Source organism: Erpetoichthys calabaricus, chromosome 1 (assembly GCF_900747795.2).
Source record: "Erpetoichthys calabaricus chromosome 1, fErpCal1.3, whole genome shotgun sequence".
Taxonomy (NCBI): Eukaryota; Metazoa; Chordata; class Cladistia; order Polypteriformes; family Polypteridae; genus Erpetoichthys; species Erpetoichthys calabaricus.
In genome coordinates this window covers 38,112,510-38,130,969 of record NC_041394.2, presented here as the reverse complement: position 1 = coordinate 38,130,969, position 18,460 = coordinate 38,112,510, and the positions used below count along the sequence as shown (strand labels likewise).

Here is an 18,460-nt window from a genome sequence, read left to right as displayed (position 1 = left end):
AGATGAACAACTCATTTGAGTCATCTCTCATCGATTCAGATTAAGGGATGGCATGTCACCTGTTCTGGATTTGGGATTTCCAGTGGTGAAGCTACAAAATGTACTTAACTTGCAGGATGAGGAGTGTATCCTATAATATGTTTTATGATGAATGAGTAACAAAGCTGGAGTAGCTGGGACCATGGAATGATGCCCTACCACAGGGGTTTCCATGTTTAGTCATGCCCACCCAGGCTGCAAGTTTTTTGTTCAAGCCAATTTCACATTCAGAGAGTCATTTTTGTCTATAATTGATTTCATTGTTTAATTAGCTGATCTTTCTTCTACTCTTATTTTGCATTCAGAAAAGTGCAGTAGTGTTCAAGTCAATTTTACAAGAAATGAAGAATCGTTCCCATAGCCTTAAATGTTTAACTTTGTTTTGTTGTTTTCTTTTTAATTCACCTTTTCCTGTGGCATTTGTTCTTGTAAATGTATCCACATACTATAATGATCCATGGAGAAGACACAGGTGCAAATGACACAGAATGCTAAAGGACTACAGCTGTTTCACTGTTATACACTTGTGTATTTATTAGCAAATAATGGCTTTAAAAACCTGAACATTAAAAAATAAGGAATTTTAAATAGCAAGTTAAGTATAAATTAATCCCTGTTTAACAAGCAAATGCTTGCTTTATCTAGTAAACATTTAACATAACTGGTTTAAATTTCTGGAGTAAGACAATAAAACACAGAAACAGAGAAATGGCAGCTTGCTTAATGGAGTAACGGGGGAAATGCCAGGACTGAACTTGTAAAGCCCTGCACTAGTATGTCATATGGCATGTCCACCCTGTGTTCATACAGCATTCCAACAAGCACTGCCCAAAGATGTGTTAGCATGTTGGGTGCGCTCTGCAGTGGACCCAAGTACTGTCCAGTGTTGGCTCTGTCAGGGTAACCTAAGTGTGCCCCTATTGAAAAAGCAGGTAGACAGATAAGACCCACATAATGTTTTTACTTTGTGTCCTCCCCCCACCATAGCCTATCATCTATAGGGGAGGAGTAAAACCTTTAGATTTGTCAAACATTTCGATCTCCAGTTTTCGATGGATCTCAACGTTTTAGGATCCCCTGATAACAAAAACATTGATATGTCAATGATGGGTGTGTGTCTGTTTCTTGAGGATAGTCTAGAGCTAAACTGGCTGGATGGAAAAATACCAAACTCAAAACTTAAGCCTGCTATGAGATGATGATGTGCTGATTAGTTTTTGACCCAAATTGTGCAAGAGAAAATTATGAATTCTTCTCGTCAGTTGCTATTGTAATGACCTATTTTATGATCAGAAAGATTGGCATCAGAGACTTAAATAATTATTGAAATGTTATTTTTCTTTGACTTGAAATGTTATGTCAAATATTTATTCCAATAATGTCATTATGAGACACTGATGACTGGTGTCAAGTATGTTGGAATGTCACAACAGGTGAATGCAAATTTTCCCCAAACTCTCCAGCCTAATAAAACTTTGAGCTGATTGACTCCCAATAGTCCATTCTTGCCTTTCACGCCAGGACTAGAAATTTTTCCATGTTATTATGATGTCATACAAGATTTAAAACTTACTGCCATTATTAAAGTGTGCAACGGAAGAAGAGCAGAGGTGATTTAAAATTTCTAGCCTGGTTTCTTGACATCTGCTCATCCTCACATTACCAACGACACACTTGGAAATGTTAAAAGGTGTAAAACCCTGGAGAAGAGCGAGTGGCTGAGGAAACATTGAAACCTTCTCATTGCTCCACCATAACTCACTGATACAGACTGGCTACAATGGCTCTACCAACTTCACATTTATGGGTTATCTTCTTAGTAATTCCCATGAGAGTCTATTATCACTAAATGAATGATTTCCAGTTCTTGTGTCTGTCTCTGTTTTCAAATAGCTCAACATGAGTCCAGTGAAATCAAAACTTAGATTTAGTTCACAATCAAAGAACAGACTCTTTGCCTTGTAACTTCCTTTCCTTGCCTTTTTTCTTCTACTGAAGAATTCAGGAATACTCATCTTATTCTCCCAAACGTGACTCCTTGACAGGTTTCTAACCATCCTTCAAAGGCATGCAGATTATCTTCTGGAGAATCCCAACATTCAGGTAAGGAGTTGCTGACTCGCAGACATGGTGTACATCTCAAACCACAAATGACTTTGAGGAAGATGGGCATCTTTGGGAGATTGTCAAAATGACCTGACGACACAGCGGACACACACCAAACCTTTCCTTGATGATGAGAGCACATGAGGTGCACATGCATTGGTGGCCACATGTGAGAACAGTGTCAGCAGCCATTGAGAAGCACACTATGCAGTCTTCATCGTCTTGATCTAAAGAAAAGGCAGAAAATGATGCAATCAGCATATGATATTCTTCTTTTCATCATCCATAACTTTATGATTTCAGTATTATAACCTCAACGCATTAACTCTTAAAACCACTGTAACACCAAGAGGAGCCAAAGAAAGTTTGTGGTACCCAAAGGCTGTGATACTTCTGCAAAAACATGGTATGTGTGCTTAGAACCTTAAGAAAGTTCAAAAATATCTCTCTTCCTTTGTGAAAAACCAGTGGGTTTTTGATTTCCCTTTTAGATAGATAGATTATACTTTATTTGATCACAAGGGGAAGTTAAATTTAAGCAATGCATCTAGATGCACCTACAGCAACCCAGACCAGACCTATTAGACAGGACTGGCACAGCACTGGCATTAAAACTCAATGGTAACTTGGACAAAGTGGAAAGGTTTAGATGACTTGGATCAACCTTAGCAGTGGATGGAGAGTTAGATCTAGCAATAAGATGTACTGTAGAATACAATCAGGTTGGAAAAATGCACAAGGAATGTTAATTGACCAAAGAATTAGATCAAGAGTTAGACCAGCATTGTTGTATGGATCAGAAACCTGGGTAGTTTGAAAGATGCATGATGGGAAACTGGATGAATGTGTGGAGTAACCAAGCTTGATAAGGTGAAGAACTGGAGAATCAGAGTGTAACAATAAGGTTATTGTGTGCCATTGTAATCTGTGAAGATTATTTCAAATACATTATTTTATAGCTCATAAACTAATAAAGAGGGAAAGTGGCAAAGAAGATAGACAGAGGAATGTGAAGGACATGCAAGCTGGTTATTTTGCTGATGCTGCTTGACCAATATGGTTAAAACCACAGTTTGTCATAAATGATGAGAACTAGTGAAGGAGTTATTTGGGTACAGACAGCTTGTCTGGCAATTGACCATATCTGACAAGAATTCTGTAGCTGTAGATATGTGGGTGGTTATAATGATGAGGATCCATCATGAAGCCAGAAGCCGACTCCATGCTGCCAAACTTTCCTGCCTGATGGGCATATAGTCTCAGCTTTTCCCCACTTGAAGAACTTGATATGTATGAATAAATGATTATACATTGTATTTTTGTGAGAATGGAAGTTATCTTTTACAATAAGTGAAATACATATACAGGTAAAATTCCATTACAACGAATATCTTTATAACGAAATTTTCATTGCAACAAAGTATTTTTATGGTCACGACAGCTTTGCATATGACACAAGTCTATAGAAATCTCATTACTACGAAATACAATCAGCAGATACTTTCATTACAACGAAGTGACCTTGAAATGCTTGAATGAATCATCCACAGAGTAGTTAGTCCTGTGGTCGCAGCTCAGTTGTGCACAATGATCCCCAAACAGAAACATTTTACATTTTTTTTCTTTCTTCAGACTTTCCTCGTAATGTTTTGTTTTTTTGTTTTTTTTGCTGTTTTTGTTCTCGGTGGTTTTCAATGATACTTTTTGCTTATTGCTCATCAACATTTGAAAAACATCCAATGGAATTTTACTCATTGTCACCCTCCTATAGAAATGGCATACACGAAAAAATGATAATAGTTCATATTAGAAAAAAATTTAAAAATTTTTGCAGCTCTTGATTGCAGCAAAAAGAAAAAAGACGTTGCCAGTGAATTTGGAACTTTGCCATCAACACTGTCAACTTTCTTGAAAGAAAAATCTTGGGTTGCAAACGTATGTGAACTGCTGCATTTGAAGACGCCGAAAAACGCTGTTTTTATGTGGTTCAGTGATGCTCGTTCAACAAACATTCCTATTAATGCGGCACTCAAGAAAACGTTACACTTCTAAACTCTCTTGGGACCTCCTCCAACTGGACAACACACCGAAGAACGTCCCCAAGTGTGATCACCACATCTGTGGAAGACTATTTATCTGTTGCCGGGGCAACAGCAGGCTCACAGCTCTGGGGCTGCTCTTCATCGAAGCAAACAGAAAAGATTTCGATGGCTCAAGTCTCTCCCGCTGAGCATACCTTGAAACAGCTGGAGACACTGGGAAGGAGCTGAGCTTGGCTGGTGTGACCCCAATGTCGTCAGCTGGATTTTAATCTCATTTTAGCCTTGTTTTGAACATCTGGAATTTTTACCTTTTTAGTAAATTATTTATTTAATAACGATTTGATTGACTATTTATTTGGACACTGTGTTGATTTTGTTGTTTTTAATTAAAGCACCTTGCACCTTATTGCACAATTCCCTTGCTTCGTGATGTCTTCACTGTCCAGCTCATCTGATTACATTACCGACAGTGTCAGATTCAAGAGCTCCCAAAATGGAGACGGGAGCCTGGAGCAGAACCCACATCTTCACAGTACTCCAGATGTGGTCCTACTCGTGCATTAAACCTGAACAGCTTGTGCTGGATAGGAATTGAATCTGAATCAGATTCTAGGCAGCTATGCTAACCGCTATACCACTAACTCTTAAAGGTTGATTAGTAGTTGAACCCAGAGAGACTGAACGAGCTCTGGGATGATCTGGCTTCATGTGTTGAGTTGATTCCTGACTTCCATGCTTCACACAGCTTTCAATGACTGAATATTTTATGAAGTATGCATTTTAACTACAAGCAATTAAAGAATCTAATCATATCTATCTCTCTGTCTGTCTTTAAAGCTTTTCAAAGCAAAACTCCGAAACTTGTCTCATCTCAATGATGAGTGTGTTAAGTTATTTGGAGATCCTGGATTGGCCCACTGTGAGCAAATGAGCAAATCTGATGTGTAATGTCTACTCTCATTTGTCAAATGTCTTGTGTTTTATGTTCTTATGATGTATTACTTTCTAGATTCAGGGTTGACCCCTGCTTTGTGTCCAGTGCTTCCAGGATTGGAGACTGCCCTCAGAAATGTAATGTTTGGTAAAGAGTGAAGGAAAATGGATGGGTGAATGTAAAACATCAGGAATCATTTGTTGAAATATAACATTGAATGTTTTACTTTAACTTCATCAACTGCCTTTCTGCATCATTCTGAGGACCTGCTGTGAACAGCAATGAATTATACTAACAAGGCTGGTGTTGATAACTTCTTTTTCAGTGATTATAAGATTTATATTTCCTCTGAAGCTGTAGATGTCATCTATCATGTCTAATTCTAGATATGGTTAACCTGGCTGGATTTTTACAGATGTGATACTATGGAGAGTTGAGAGCAAATTTCCTAGTGGACCTTTAAAATACCAACTCAGACACTTGTTTAATGGTGGAGAATGGCTTTAGACATGATTAAAGATGAGTGGGGATTAAAAGGAGCTAAAGATTACAAAGAGTAGACTGTGTGGTGATTAGCAGGTACAGTGCATTAATGGTATTCATTCAAAATCAAAGAGATATAGAGAAGAGTTTCATGAAAGCACCTACCTGTTGAATCTGGAGGTCTTGGATTAATGTCAGGGATGGGTTTCTGTGGTTCCATGTCAGGAAGTGCCTCTGGAGGGCATGACACTTTATAAGTTAGAAAACAACCTTTCTTTACTGAGCCTATAAAACAGAGAAAACTAAACCATTAGAGAGAGAGCTCTGAAGTAATAGAAAGAGTAAGAAAGCTACTGCTGCTGACATCCAAAAATATTCAAAACTCTCTACTCACCTAGCATCTCGATTGCCACTGTCTGCCCATATACATCAATGAGACCCCAAAGAGGCTTGGACACATCCACATCTTCTAACAGCAGGTAGTCTCTGCCATCGTTTACCCTGTAGTGGATCCTTCCTCTTCTGCTCACCCAAAAGGAAATCATATCCCCTTGGCGGGCACACTCCTCTGGCAAGGGAGCTACCCAGAAACCCAACTGTCTGTCAAGGTCAGGGCAGGCATATGGAGGTAAAGTACATTGGCTTAAGTGTGAAGGGCAAAAACTGGTGAAGCCCAAACGCAGAGCACCATGCCACATGTTCTCAGTGCGCTCGATTCGGAGCTGCACCTGCTCCCTCACAGAAATGGCTCGGTTGGTGAAAATGATGCCATTATGAAAGCTGACTTGACGCTCAGCCATACGATGACTCTTACTCATAATGATGTGGAGCCCCTTAGTTGAGGGGTGAAATGACAGAGGGCCCAGACAACATTTGGTGCAGGAGTGGGTTCGTCTTGTTTCAGGAACATGACTTTGGCAGGTGTCTGAAAAAAGTAAAAAAAAAAAAAAGTAAAATGAAGGTAGAAATTAAAAAACTGCAACAGTGTAACATCAATATTACATGACTAATGAAGAACAAGGTGCAAAGAGCAGATCTTTGCTATATGAAAATACAAATGGAGTCCTGCTAAATGAACTTAAGGATACAAGCAGCAGCAGTGTAGCACAAGGGTCATCATCACTGTCCAATAGTGTCGGAGTCTGTGCTAGCATAGCCTCTGCATGTGTATGATTGACACGTTCTTTATCTCACTGTCTTGGCCTGATTTTGAGGTTCTGGAATCCCTACCTTGCCCACATCCCTTATGGTGCAGGGTCAGGCACTCCACAAATCTAAGTAGGATCAAGGTGGCACATAATGTAGAATATGACTCTCCTGTACTGAGGAGCCTGATCCTTATGATGCAGGAGTTAAGACATACGTTAATGTACAGACTGAACCAAGTCATTGTCCATTGTGAGTTTTTAACGACCTATCCGAGAACAAAATATAAAAAGACAAAAACCTTCGGTAAAAGGCAGGATTCAGGGTATTAACACAGAGCTGAAGTTGAGACCATGTCACCTTGATGTGGCCTAACTACAATGGCTTTCCATATAATTCAATTCCTCCATTTCCAAAATGTATTTAATACTTACAGCTATCTTTAAATTCTTTAACAACTTTATACTTTATCTGTTGGTCTATCAGTCATTTCAATTGTTTATCTACTTGACTTTCTTAAGTATCATTTGTTAGAAACTGGTGAAGCATACATGTATACATATATTCTGAAATCTTCATACTAAAACTGAAGGTCATGGCTGGCCTGAATGTATACCAGTAATGGTGGACACAATGTGGAAATGTAACCGTCTATGTCAGTGACCACATATGCAAACACTTATATGCATACTATCAATGGGACAGTTTTGTATATATATATGTATATATAGTCACTTACATACTTTTGGGTGACAACTTGAGGGCTTGTCAATCTGTAATACCACTCTGTGCCGAGGGTCAGCACTGTCACCTTTCATTCTACATGCAGATCCAGTGATCGGCAGAGGGCTGGTGAGTGACGTCACTCCTCTTCTGGATTGCACACTTTATAACTGGGACTGCTGCTATCATGGAGTCAGTCTAGCTCAGGCCTTATGTCTGGAAAGACATTATCGTGTGTTTGCTGTAAGTCATTTTATTGTTTTATTCTTCAGTGGTACAGGGATCACCAGAAAGTGCCCCAAGCCTTTATAATCTTTTTGTCCCTTTGTTATTTTTTTATATATATATATATATATGAGTGTGTGTGTGTGTGTGTATTGTGATACATAAGCACATGGGAAACAATCTTAGGGCTCTGGCACTGTGGTCTAATGCCTTCTCTCTTCGTTCCTCTGCAGAATGGGAGACTGACAGCCACTCTGCTGCTGATGTAATTTCCGTTGTTTGTCCCCCTGGACCTGCCCCTTCATGCCGAGTGACTATATAACCCAGGAACTGGCCATCTTGTTCTCAGTTCTGTTCTTATCTCATATCTGGAAAGATGTCTCTGGAAATTATTGCGTGTTGCATTATTGTGCATTCCTTCAAATTATATGGGGTCACCAAGGTGGTGCCCCAACTATTTAAATGTGTTGTTTCTCCTTTTCACTAAATATAGATATACTATTTTGCTGGTGCCTTTATCCAAGGTGTCTTGCAGCAGTGGAGCACAGCCAGGAGAAGTGACTTCCTCAGGGTCACATAGTGTCAGTAATAAGATTTGAACCCACAACCTCAGGTTTTCGAGTTCCAAACCATAACCACTACTCCACGATACCTCCTATCATTAACCAGCCTAACATGCATATCTTTGGGGCTATAGGAGGAATGCCACAGATACAGGGAGGACATACAAACTCCACACAGTGCCACCCATGGAAAGGCAGCATTTTCAGATTTTGGGAATTTCTGTAGCTGCTAGACAAGTAATTTTGGCACATAGTAATTAGACATGCTGACCTGATTTAATCTAGTATATGGTTACTCTTTCTTTAATTATCTTTCTTCACAAAGTGTCATTATCATTAAAAATATATTACTGATGGACTTGAAGATGGTGCAGTGATTAACTCTACTCCTTCGCAGCTCAAGCATTTTAGATTCACTCATTCCATATCTTTGTGTGCATTCCCTCTCCATATTCTGATTCCTTGCACTACACTTTCTGAAAGGTTCTATGTGGGAGTAAATAATGGTGTGTGTATGTGTGTGTGTGATATTGTGTGCTGTGATTGATTGCTGTCTAATCCAGAGCTGAGTTCTTTGTTGTGCCCATTGATACTGAGACAGGCTACAGCCACCGCCACCCTGAACTGAACCACTGTTTGGGATGGATAGGAAGATAATGTATTAATAACTTGCTTAGTCTTTTTTTTAATTGTAATATTAAGTGCAGCAAACTATTTAAAGTAACTGATTGCTATTTTTATATATGGTAAGAAAAATTTGAGTCTACATTACAGTTTACATTCAACTGGGTGCCAGCACCCCATCATGTGCAACCCAAAGTTCAACTGAACCTCCTCAAGTCAGTGACACGCACCTGAGATATGTATAACTGCATCTGTTCATTAAATGGTAACACTTCAGCCTTAGGAGTCTATCATCAGGAATAGTATCTATCTATCTATCTAGTCATAAAGATGCCCTGGATGGAAAGCCACAGAGCATCTCTCACAAACAGAGCCATGTTCTTGTGCAGTGTGAGCAGCTGCCCAAACATCAGGAGAAGATGGAGATTCCACGCACAAAGCATGCGGATTTAAAACTGAAGGGGGATCTGAACATAACACCTAATGCCCAACTGCTTCTGAATCTAGCAGAGTAAGCAAAATTCAAATTTAAAAAGGAAAAGGCAAGACCAAGTTATTATATTTACATTTTATAAAATGTTCTTTAAGATTCATTCAACCTGTTCATTATATTATTAGGTCAGGGGTTTAGCTGGAGGCCATTACTGTACACAAAGCTAGTTTGGAGAAGTCAAATAACATGTGTGGTTCTGAAATGTGGAAAGAATGCACAGTCCCTACAGAATTAATACCTCACATAGTCACTGGTAGAACAAACAAACTCCATATTGACAACAACAAAGCTGGAATTTGAACCCAGGACTCTAATTGCTGCTCCTTGAATAAGAGTAATAAATGGAATATAAAATGTTATAAGTAAACTCAGTTACTGCACTGAGTGTGTGTGTGTGCAAGTAGGTACATATTCTACATGTGTGCTCTTCTTATCTGGATGCCAGACTGCCTCCTGTTTTTCAGTTTTCAACTGTCATGCACCAGCATGTGATGGGTCATTGTGACACAATTATCAAAGAAAAAGAAGAAAAAGGAGCAGTTGTTACATTCAGTTTCATTTTGAATTACTGCAGGCATTTGACAGCCATAGTGTTACTTTTATTATGATATACATACAGTATGATGTCCTAACACAGTTATAAAATAATAGCTGCATACTGGCATAAAACACTGAATGTCTTATCTTATTTTTGCAGACTCCTTTATTTTCTTATTTCTTTATCATAAAAATTCACTTTGAGATCCTAATTAATTTTTTTATACTCCAACCTTTGAAACATGTTATAAAGATTAACGAATGGTGTTTACAAAAAATCAAGTAAATACATTTTTCTATTTTAAGTACTTTAGACTTCAGATTTGCTTGGGACTTGTTCAGAACTTAAGGTTTACTTGTCATCTGACCTTTTAAAAAAGACGGCTAGCTACTTCTTTTTTTTTAAAAAAAAACAAAACAGTTTCAGAACAGAAACCACTCAGAATGAAGTAGGTGGCTGTGTCAAGATGACTAGAAAAACTGAACATAAAACTGAAGTTCTGCAACCAACAGAAGACCACATCAGGGCAAAGGGCAGCAGACCAAGTGAGTAACTTCCTAGTGTGCTCCTGAGAAGCATGATGATGAGAGATATAGTGACCTACTGGACATGTCAAAGTGAGTAATAATGACCTCTAGGTGGACACTTTGTACTTTGGAAAAGTGACCTATACATGGACATTTTGTGGTGAAGGATAGTGAGCTCAGTCCAGAATGATTAATTGAAGTCAAAGATAAGGGCCTGTGTATGGACAAATCAGGGTGAATACAAATGACCCTCAGAGCAATACTGGAATTAATGATAATGACCTCACGACATCCATCCATCCATCCATCCATTTTCCAACCAGCTGAATCCGAACACAGGGTCACGGGGGTTTGCTGGAGCCAATCCCAGCCAACACAGGGCAGGAACCAATCCCGGGCAGGGTGCCAACCAACCGCAGGACACACACAAACACACACTAGGGCCAATTTAGAATCACCAATCCACCTAACCAGCATGTCTTTGGACTGTGGGAGGAAACCGGAGCGCCCAGAGGAAACCCACGCAGACATAGGGAGAACATGCAAACTCCACGCAGGGAGGACCCGGGAAGCGAACCCAGGTCTCCTAACTGCGAGACAGCAGTGCTACCCAGTGCGCCACCGTATAAAGGACAGTGATCTTCAAATAGATCATAGTAAATAAAACTTACTTTTAAAGAAACAAACAATACTGAACTCCAGATGGATGCATTAAAAGGAGGACAGTGAACTCTAGATGGTCATATTAGTATGATATCAAACATTTAGAGGTTAGGGACATTGACCTCCAGACGAGCATATATTGGTTACGCAAAGTGACCTCCAGAGAGGAGTGTTTAAGATTAAGAGTAGTATTTATCCATAATTGTTTAATTTTCTCTTTTAGACAGAATATAAAATCATCTAAAGGAATAATGGTGACCTTCAGATTAGCACAACAAGGTGGATGACCACAGCTATCTGAGGACAAGTTGGAGTGGGCTCCAGAAGATCACATCAATGTGAATGAGTGACCACCAGATACAAAGACAGACAGAAAAAGCACTCCCAGATAGATAGATAGATAGATAGATAGATAGATAGATAGATAGATAGATAGATAGATAGATAGATAGATAGATAGATAGATAGATAGATAGTGTGGCACCCGGCTGGGATTCCTACCCGGCCGGGACGCCCGGGGAGACAGGAGGAGGGCTCATGCCTCCTCCAGACCACAAGGGGGCGACTGCCCTGGTTGTATTGGGGGCCACGGGTACAGGGCTTAGAAGCTCAACCCTGTTTGGGCCTGTGGTCACCGCCAGGGGGCGTCCCCGTGCCTGATGGACCCTGGACCCCAGCACTTCCGTCACACCAGGAAGTGCTGGGGGGAAGAAGAGAAGGAACACCCGGAGTGCTTCCGGGGAGACAGCCAGCACTTCCGCCGCACTGGGGCGTGTCGGGTGGAAGATTGCCGGTGCACACCTGGAGCACATCCGGGTATGAATAAAAGGAGCCGCCTCCCTTCATTCGGGGCTGGAGTCGGGTGGAAGAGGACGAGGTCTGGAAGGAGAGAGAAGGAAGCGGTCTGAAGGAAAGGCGTTGTGGTATTGGCCTGGACTTTGGGGGAGTCTGTGGGTTGTATGGCACAATAACTTTGTAAATAGTGTAAATAAACGTGTGTTGGGTGACAAAACGATGTCTGTCTGTCTGTGTCTGGGCTGTTCCCCACAATAGATAGATAGATAGATAGATCCCCAAAGGGAAGTTCATAGAATAACACATCAGAATGATTCCCAAGGGATCCTTCTAGTTCTACATATAAAAATTAAGAATATCGTGACCTGTAGATGGACACATTGTGGTGAAGGAAAGTGGACTTCAGAGGGACACTAGAATGTAAATGCTAGTGATCTACAGAATGAAATATTAATATTTATAAAAGTGGCCTTCAGAATGTTAAATGGTGGTGAGCGATTGCAACCTTTAGATGGACACTTTAGGAGTAGGGCAGTAATTACTCTAAATTCTTTCAGTGTCCCTGTTGAAAATAAATATCAGATGACAAAAACAAGCCTCAGTAAATGAAAGTGAAACTACTAGTGACAGACCTGACTGACCTTCCTCAGGTAAAGAAAACAAAGAAAAACATCAGATAAGGAAGGTGCACGTCTAGTGTTTATTTTGACAACAATCTATGAGAAGTCATAAAGCTTCAATGTTTCATCAGCCTTACTGCTGCACACATTATTTTATTTTTCTTGTCTGGTTGATGTACAATGCCTCTTGTCACTGATCATAATGCCAGGTGTCCTAAACACGCAGCCTCTCCAACTCATCCCTCATTTCTCACTGTTTTATGGTAACCCACTTTTAGCTTCGACATGCCCTCAGCTTGTCCAGCAGGTTTGATTGCAAATACCAGCATACAGTATGTTGAGTAAAAACACTGAGCCAAAGCAGCAACATAAGTCAAGTCTCAGTAGTCCTCCACCAATTAAAGGAGGTGACATTTAGTTATCATGGAATAAACACTGCAACTCACAACTGCCATGACTTCACCACATCCCTGACTGAATCCAGGTGGCAAGCTACAAGTACCTAGGTGTTTAAAATAAACAACAAACTGGACTGGTCTGACAACACAGTGTTGCTGTACAAGAAGGGCCAGAGCAGACTGGACTTGCTAAGGAGACTCCAGTCTTTTGAAGTGTGCAGCAAGTGACTGAAAATGTTCTACCAGTCCATAGTAGCCAGTGTGGTGTTCTACTCTGAAGTCTCCTGGGGAAGCAACTTGAGCACAAAAGAAGCACCATGTCTGAACAAACTTATCAGGGAAGCCTGCGGCATCACAGGGCAATCCCTGGACACACTGGAAGCTGACATTGAAAAGAGGATGGTGGCAAAATAAGATGCCATCATGAAAAATCCCCTTCATACCCCCAGGAGGTACTCTCTTGGTGCACTTTCAGCCACAGACTCATACCACTACAGTGTGCTAAGAAGCGCCTCTGGGGGTCTTTTCTGCCCATTTCTACCAGGCATTTCAATGCTTCCACCTGACGTACTCATTCATTTTATTTTTTTACTTATCATTTGATCCATTCATTGATCGATTGGCTGTATTATCTGCCCTGTGAGTTGTTTTTATGTTGCTGCTGCTGTATGCATTTGAATTTCCCCTTTGGATTAATAAAGTTTTATCTAATTTAATCTAAATAATCCTATTAAAGGCCACTGCTAGCTATGTTCTGCTCAAGAATAAGAAAATGGTTCATTATATGCATCTGAAAATAAATTTACTATCCATATGTTGTATATACGCAAAGCCCCAGGCATCCCTAAACTGCACAAACGGGTTTGAAAATGATGGACAGAGTTAAATATAGAGAATATTTAAATTTTTTTTTCTTTGTAGATATATTAAAATATTTGAGTGTCTGCATTTTAATTTAGCAAAGTGTCAAGTACTGTCAGCTAATGTTTGTTAGATTGTGGGAGTGCGGCTGTGGTTAACGCTTCTGCTTCACAGCTCCTGGGTTCACATCACAGCATGAGACCTGTCTTTTTGGAGTTGGAATATTCTCTCTGAATGTGTCTAAATCCGTGTTACTTTAGCTAAGAGTCATGAAGTTAACATATATTATACGCAACAAGGCATACAGTATGTGCATGACTAAGCGCACTGATGACCTAGGGATCTTTCCAGAGTTGGTTCTTTCTTTGTACTCAATTTTTCAAACGTTTAACAGAAATAAAAAGTTCAGAAGGTTAAAAATCAGTACCATTAACTATTAAAAATAAAGGTGCCAAAGCAATGCCATAATGGACTATTTCTGGTTCCCAAAGCAAAAACATCTACATGAAGGTTTGAGAAAGAAATTGTATTTAGATCAGTATCAGGCTCCACAAACAGCCATGAATAGATGATAGGAGATTTCAAAAACCAACAGCTTCCTGGTTTATAAAGGACTCTTGCTGCCACAACATGGGCGATAAGTTCAGGATTTTTTCATCTGTCAGTATCTTACTTGGTACCATACTATGCATTAAAGATTTCTTATTTTTTCATATATTACGAACTTCTCCAAAGCCCAAAGAACCAATTTCACATGTAAAGAACCCTCCTAAGATCAGAATGGTGTTTTGTAAAGCAAAAGTACTTTGAGGAACCACACAACTCAGTAAAGTGCCAGTGGAGAGCCTTCAGAGTGAACAACACAACAGCTTCACCTGCCCGTGGTTTAGAAGGGGCATTGCACCCATATGCTGTACATGCTGAGCATGTCAATAGGCAGGGGTGGAAAGTCAAGCTTGGAAATTCCCTTTTTGGAATCCTTCAAATAACACAAATAACCTCCCACATGCACAAGTGTGGTTTGTATGGGCATTATTTGGTATAGTCAAAGCATTATAAACAAACCACAAAAAAAAGACTCAACATTTCACTTTTCAGAGCTGCTGCCACAAGAATGGCATCAATATCTATAGTTAAAAATTTCTCGGTCATTCTTATGAGAGCATATTTTTTTTTTTAAAAAAAGCATATCATTTACTGCTTTTCACATAGTTAGCAACGAATTTGAAAAACTAGTTTTGCTCCTTTATTACTATGTTATTAGTAAAGTTCTACTTATTTCTCATTAAGGAGGAAATAAACATCCAAAATGTGTACAAAAAGATTATATTTAGATTCTGCGATCATTTTGAAAATAATGAATCAAGATCTACTGCAAAGTGAGATATACCGCATTCACGTTTTCCAGTTATTAATCAATTAATGTGCTACAATCCACTCACAGTGAGCATCCCCTTCTTATTTTTTTAATTTACATATATATATTATATGTGTGTGTGTGTGTGGGTGTGGGTGCGTAGGCGAGTGTGTGTCAAGAAAAATGTATTAATTAACAAAAACTAGTATCACATAATCAAAGTATTTCCATTAAACAAATAATACCCACATTGCACACGCATGTATAGAAAAATGATTTACTTAGTATTAACAATTTACAGTTCATATGTTGAATATAATTAAATGAACTGTTCTCCTAGAACGGACAGATACGTTACACCGTACACGCGAGCCCTTTGTGTAAGCGCACTTACCGCATTTCATCACGCTCGTCAGGTGCCCCATATCGGATCCGAATCTGTGACCACGGAGAAGAAATCTGTTTCTGTTGTGCTGCAGACCCGCATTTATTTCAACTATAAACGCTGGAGTGAGGCGCTGGTGGGAGTGGCCTGACCTGTCAGAGGAGGCTTGTCACGTGCGCAAGGAAGAGAAGGAAACAGAAACAGTACATCAGCAGGAGAAAAATTCCCATGCTGGGAGAAAAATACACAAACCACTCAATTATAAACTGAAAGTAAACCTTTCATTCATGTAAATCCAAATCAAGATAGACGTGATTTAACGCATATCGAATGTGTTACCATTAACATTATAACGCATACTTATTTTAAAAGCATACTTTTCTGAATTAAGACTGGAGAAATTGCAAGAACTAACTAAAGGGGCTTTTAAAGCTTGGAATACAAAATGTAAAATAATATTAAGATTAAATAAGACAGCGTCAGCAGGTAATTGCCAAAGCAGCATGTTGAAGCTTTCATCAAATTTATAAAGATTGCAGATGACACGTGTGTTTAGTGTGTTTAGTAGTCATGAATAGCGCAGCCTGGAATTCCCCCTTAGCCGTTTCTGCATTGCTAGGCTGGGAGGCAGCAAGGGGTTGTAGGCGCCGCTTAAAGGACATCCTTTATGGCCTCGTAAAAACCAGCGCTGGGACAAGATCAGTTTAAACTTTCTTTCTTTCTTTCTTTCTTTCTTTCTTTCTTTCTTTCTTTCTTTCTTTCTTTCTTTCTTTCTTTCTTTCTTCATACTGTAACACATTAATTTTGTCACACAATGAGGGAATGCCCAGAATATGATTTGTAATCGCGGAATGCCCAGAGTCTTCGATGTGTTATTTGATCCTGTGTTTATTCACATTGGAAGAAGGGAAACTCCTGGGAGCCACGTGTGTAGATCCAGCTCTTTACTTTCATAATCTCCTTGCTCCGGCAGATTCACTGATTTATCAGTTTATCGAAACCATGCATTTTTAATATTGTTCGGGTAGCTGTTGGCTTCAAAATAGATAGTCGCAGACTAAACTGCTCGAGCTATTGGTCAGTAATTAAAGATTACAAAGAAAAATCAGAAAAAGATAAGAGAGACCCTTATGCCAATGACAATACGCCGTTTAGCCTACAGTTAGAACATTTTTTCTTTTTAGCAATTTTTGTGCCTTTTTGTTTGTTACAGTATTTATATATTAATTTAGTTACTTACTTTTTCAGTTTCTGTGAGAAGTCAAGTTTCCCCGTTGGTGCAAATATCTATCTATCTATCTATCTATCTATCTATCTATCTATCTATCTATCTATCTATCTATCTATCTATCTATCTATCTATCTATCTATCTATCTATCTATCTATCTATCTATCTATCTATAGGTGGGTCACGGCTGCAAGGTGTAAGGTAAAGGGTGCACACTGTCTGGGGGCATCAACCCCAGAATTAGAAGAGTCAAACCGTTATCATGTCCTTGCGGAGCTGGACGGTGTCTCTGATAATTCTGAGGTGGTACCCAGGGATGAGGAGCCCCAACGGGCCACCTCAAAACCAGTTCCCAAAAAGAGAGATGTAGTGATAGTTGAGGACTCAATCATTAGGGGGATTGAAGTGCAGGTGTGCTCCAGAGACAGAGAGTGTCTCTCACGGTGTGTTGCCTTCCGGGTGCACAGGTGAGAGACCTCCCTGGAAGGGTGGATAGGCTCTTGGCTAGCGCCAGGGTGGATCCAGTTGTCATTGTCCATGTTGAAACAAATGACATACATAAGGGTAGTCTGTCAGTTCTGTGATCCAAATTCAAGGAGTTAGGTGCCAAGCTGAGGAGCAGAACTGACAAGGTAGTCTTTTCCGAAGTTTTGCCTGTGCCACGTGCCAGTCCAGGTAAGACTGCGGAGATTAGATGGCTTAATGTGTAGCTCAAATCATAGTGCAGGGTAGAAGAGTATAGGTTTATGGGGCATTGGGACTCCTTTTGGAACAGATGGGACCTGTTCCGCCGTGACGGGTTACATCTGAACTGGAGGGGCACCAATGTATTGGGGAGGTGTATGTGTAGGCTAGTCGAGGATTGTTTAAACTAGGGAATGGGGTGGCAGGGAGTTTAGGACAGGTCTGGTTTAGATTTTTGCATGGAGGCAGAAACAACTGTGTAGAAATATTAAAGTATAGTATTCAAATATTAACTGGGATAACCTTGCAGATGGAGGAGCACAAGAGTTTTTAGAAGTAATCAGTCACTGTATTCTAACACAGCATGTTAAAGCACCAACACGGGGTGAAGCCTGTCTGGATTTAGTATTTTGTAATAATCAGGACAGAATTGAGGGTGTAGAGGTGATTGAACCACTCGGGTCAAGTGACCATAATGTAATACAATTCTCAGTATTTTGTAAGAGTGCAGATGAAAAGACTAAAATTGTTAAGTTGAACTTTGGTAGGGCTAATTTTGAGCAGATGCGACAACGTCAAATAGACTACACTGGGATAAGCTTTTAAGTGTGGAGACAGTCGAGGAGCAGTGGAACAGGTTTAAAAATGTGTTAACATGTAATGCGGGACAGATACATACCTAAATTTGGAATTAATAGGAAACTAAGAAAAACTCCACGGTGGATTAATAAAGATTTAAAAAAGAAGTTGCAAAGGAAAAAACTGCTTTATAAGGCATATAAGACTAATGACTGCAAAGTGAATCATAGAGCGTATGAGAACATGAGGGCAACCATTAAGAAGGATATCAGGGAGGCTAAAAGACAGTTGGAGAGGAATATAGCAGATAAGGCGAAAGAAGACCCTAAGAGATTCTTTCAGTATTTTGGTAGTAAAAGAACAGTCAAGGAGGAGGTCAAGGGCATCAGAAATAGTAAGGGGAATTAAAAGATACAGACAGTGAAATAGCGGATGACTTAAACTTA

The 18,460-nt window shown here is 39.7% G+C and overlaps 1 protein-coding gene across 1 annotated transcript; it reads right to left on the bottom strand.

Annotated features, from left to right (window-relative positions):
- Positions 1 to 1,212: 1,212 nt before the first annotated feature.
- Positions 1,213 to 15,648, bottom strand: LOC114648817 (E3 ubiquitin-protein ligase NEURL3). The gene is made up of 4 exons (XM_028798086.2): positions 15,532 to 15,648; positions 5,999 to 6,529; positions 5,770 to 5,889; positions 1,213 to 2,372 (listed from the first exon to the last, which is right to left on the bottom strand). Exons 1-4 carry the CDS (start codon positions 15,560 to 15,562, stop codon positions 2,179 to 2,181), a joined length of 876 nt encoding a protein of 291 aa, XP_028653919.1. The 5' UTR covers positions 15,563 to 15,648; the 3' UTR covers positions 1,213 to 2,178.
- Between the last annotated feature and the right edge of the window lie 2,812 nt (positions 15,649 to 18,460).